This window comes from Martes martes (assembly GCF_963455335.1).
Source record: "Martes martes genome assembly, chromosome: 6".
In the NCBI taxonomy this organism is placed as follows: domain Eukaryota; kingdom Metazoa; phylum Chordata; class Mammalia; order Carnivora; family Mustelidae; genus Martes; species Martes martes.
Window position 1 is genome coordinate 68,246,801 of NC_137893.1, and position 3,109 is coordinate 68,249,909.

General features: G+C 41.0%; 1 protein-coding gene across 1 annotated transcript; it reads left to right on the forward strand.

Annotated features, from left to right (window-relative positions):
* Positions 1–1,402: 1,402 nt before the first annotated feature.
* On the forward strand, positions 1,403–2,416 carry LOC308344700 (trace amine-associated receptor 5; the record flags this gene model as incomplete). Its single annotated transcript, XM_080806444.1, has 1 exon — positions 1,403–2,416. The coding sequence occupies one exon, from the start codon at positions 1,403–1,405 to the stop codon at positions 2,414–2,416; it is 1,014 nt and encodes a 337-aa protein (XP_080662570.1).
* Positions 2,417–3,109: the final 693 nt, after the last annotated feature.

Sequence of the window (3,109 nt, forward strand, 5' to 3'; positions counted from 1 at the left end):
AGAGAGCAGAATATGGTTGAATATATTATTTTCCTTGATAATATCCATGTGAAGTAGGGACATGTGAGTCTAATTATAGGTACTCTTACCAATTAGAAGACAGAGGGATGAAGGGTATAAATCATGACCTAAGCAGTAACAGAACCAGAATCTAACTGCTGTGTTCAGGGCACTGTTTCATCTACTGTGATTTCTTTAACCAAGATAAAACATAAGAGGTGTAAAAAAAAACAATTATGATGAATGCAATGTGGGGGTCACAAAACAAAACGCTTACAATCAATTATTCTCAACTATTTTGTTGAAAAAAGTATATATGAATAATCCTAAAGTAGAAGGGATATATGAAACTTACCAAAAATAAAACTAAAGAACATATAAAACGAGTGTCTTCAATTATCTCTAATTAATTGGCAGGATAAATGATCCTGTCCCGAGTAGGAGCCTCGAACTACTGAGATGTGTGAATAGTGCAAACTAGGTCCCTTGGTGCTCCTCTAGCCCTCATTTGTGTGACATACCACACATAGGACGAGTTTCTATTTGGAGTATAAAATCATATCCTGATTGCACATCTGTCATCTTTGCTGCTGGGAGAGAATTCCACATACCTATGTTCACCTGCTACAAGAAGGGCTTCTTCTGATGAAGTGATTCTGATTCCTACCTATGTAAGTAGCTTAGAAACGTTGAATTAATTTTATTAGAACTTGTTCAAAATTTCACAGGTTAGTGTTAAGATAGAAGAAATACTTTTTCAAACCACATAGCTCTTTAGAGTTGTATAAACAATGTGTGTTCTCTTTAAGAGGCAGAACTGAAATCGGGTCATTATCTACTCTTTTAATTATTTACATTTTGAATTATTTTCTTGGGAAAGTTGACATGTATTTAAAAAGCTTAAGGTGTTGGTTTTACTGTCATTTTATTTAATTCTTGAAGGGAGGAGCCAGAAGTTACTCCTTCCCCAAATGATGATTTGTTACAAAGAATGAATTCTTCCCTTGATTCAGACTTATAACTTAAAGCCTCACTTTACATTTGACAATGGGTGAACTTATCAAAATGGCAGAGGCACCCTCTCAATAATTGTATAATGCCTACTGTGACATTGCCTGTTCTGTCTTTGTGGGAACCTTTAGCTTACATTCTTCTTTTTCCTTGAAGATATAGTCTACACTAATTTCAAAAGTGCCCAGTCAGACAAAACAGAGTTAGCAGAGAAGTGATGCTAATGAGATCTTAAATCCCATGTTGCTTTGATGTTTGGAGCACGTTTTATTCAGTACCTGAGGAAATTGTACTAGGTTCCAAACTACTCTTCAGTTTCTCCTCTGTATCTTTTTTTGGGGGGTGGGACAGGTGGCCAGTTCCCAGAGGGAGAGGAAAGAAGAAATCATAAATGAGCGCTGTCCTCATCCAGGGTGCTGAAGAACATTCCACAGCATTCTGCTACCAGGTGAATGGGTCTTGCCCCAGGACAATCCATCCTCTGGACATTCAGTTGGCCATCTACCTGGCCTGTGCACTAGGCATGCTGATTACGGTCCTAGGAAATTTGTTTGTGGTGTTTGCTGTGTCCTACTTCAAAGCGCTTCACTCTCCCACCAATTTCTTGCTGCTTTCCCTGGCCCTGGCTGACATGTTTCTGGGTCTGCTAGTGCTGCCCCTCAGCACCGTTCGCTCAGTAGAGAGCTGCTGGTATTTTGGAGACTTCCTCTGCCGCCTGCATACCTACTTGGACACCCTCTTCTGCCTCACCTCCATCTTCCATCTCTGTTTCATTTCCATTGACCGCCATTGTGCCATCTGCGAGCCCCTGATCTATCCCTCCAAGTTCACGGTCAGGGTGGCCGTCAGGTACATCCTGGCAGGGTGGGGGATCCCAGCAGTTTACACTGCCTTCTTCCTCTACACAGATGTGGTAGAGAATGCGCTCAGTCAGTGGCTGGAAGAGATGCCTTGTGTTGGCAGTTGCCAACTGCTATTCAATAAGTTTTGGGGCTGGCTAAACTTTCCTATGTTCTTTTTCCCCTGCCTCATCATGATCAGCTTGTATGTCAAGATTTTTGTGGTTGCCACAAGGCAGGCTCAACAGATCAACACCTTGAGCAAAAACCTGGCTGGGGCTACCAAACGTGAAAGAAAAGCAGCCAAGACTCTGGGCATTGCTGTGGGGATATACCTCTTGTGTTGGCTTCCCTTCACCATTGACACGCTGGTTGACAGCCTTCTTAACTTCAGCACACCACCACTGATCTTTGACATCTTTATCTGGTTTGCTTACTTCAACTCAGCCTGCAACCCTATCATCTATGTTTTTTCCTACCGGTGGTTCAGAAAGGCACTGAAACTCTGCCTGAGTCGGGAGATCTTCTCATCTCGGACACGCACTATTGATTTGTACCAAGAATGACTTCTTTAACTGAACGCAGGCAGTGGGTAGGAAGGATGAATGGTGCTGTGGCAGTGGGCTGTGTGGTGTCATGAGATTGTGGACATGCTTTGTAGGGCACCACGGTTTAAGTGGTGGGGAAAACAAAAAACTTCTTAATTCAAAAAGAAATATAGTCCTTCTTTATTTAGTGTTTCTATAGGAGAGTGTAGGAAAAGGAGAGAATGAAGTCAACAGAATATTCCGTGGATAAGTTAAAATTCTGTGAAAATATTAGGCTGCTTGTTTATTACTTCGCTGAGACAGAGAAGATACAGAGGTGGAAGGAAAAGAGCACAGAAGTTGGGATTTCTGAATTCTCTCCTGGTCCTGCCATCTGGCAGTATTTTGGCAATCTTTGAATTCCTTTGTATCTCACAGCGTTTCAGCTAGAAAGTTAAGGTTTCATACTGTTTGTTCTCTAATGTCTCCTGAAGCTCAAATATTATATAATTTAATTTTCAGCAATGTTATTTGCATCCTAATTTCACATCACTTTTCATAGTCATAGTTAAGAGTTTGGACTGTTTCTTTTTCATAATGTTCCCTTTAGAATCCCTGTCTTTGTGGAACCCCACCCCCAAACTGGATTGTAAGCCGGATTCATCCATTTCAATGATTACTGAGTAAATGTACTATATTCTTAAGTGGATATCTCCTCCCTTTCCTTTAATA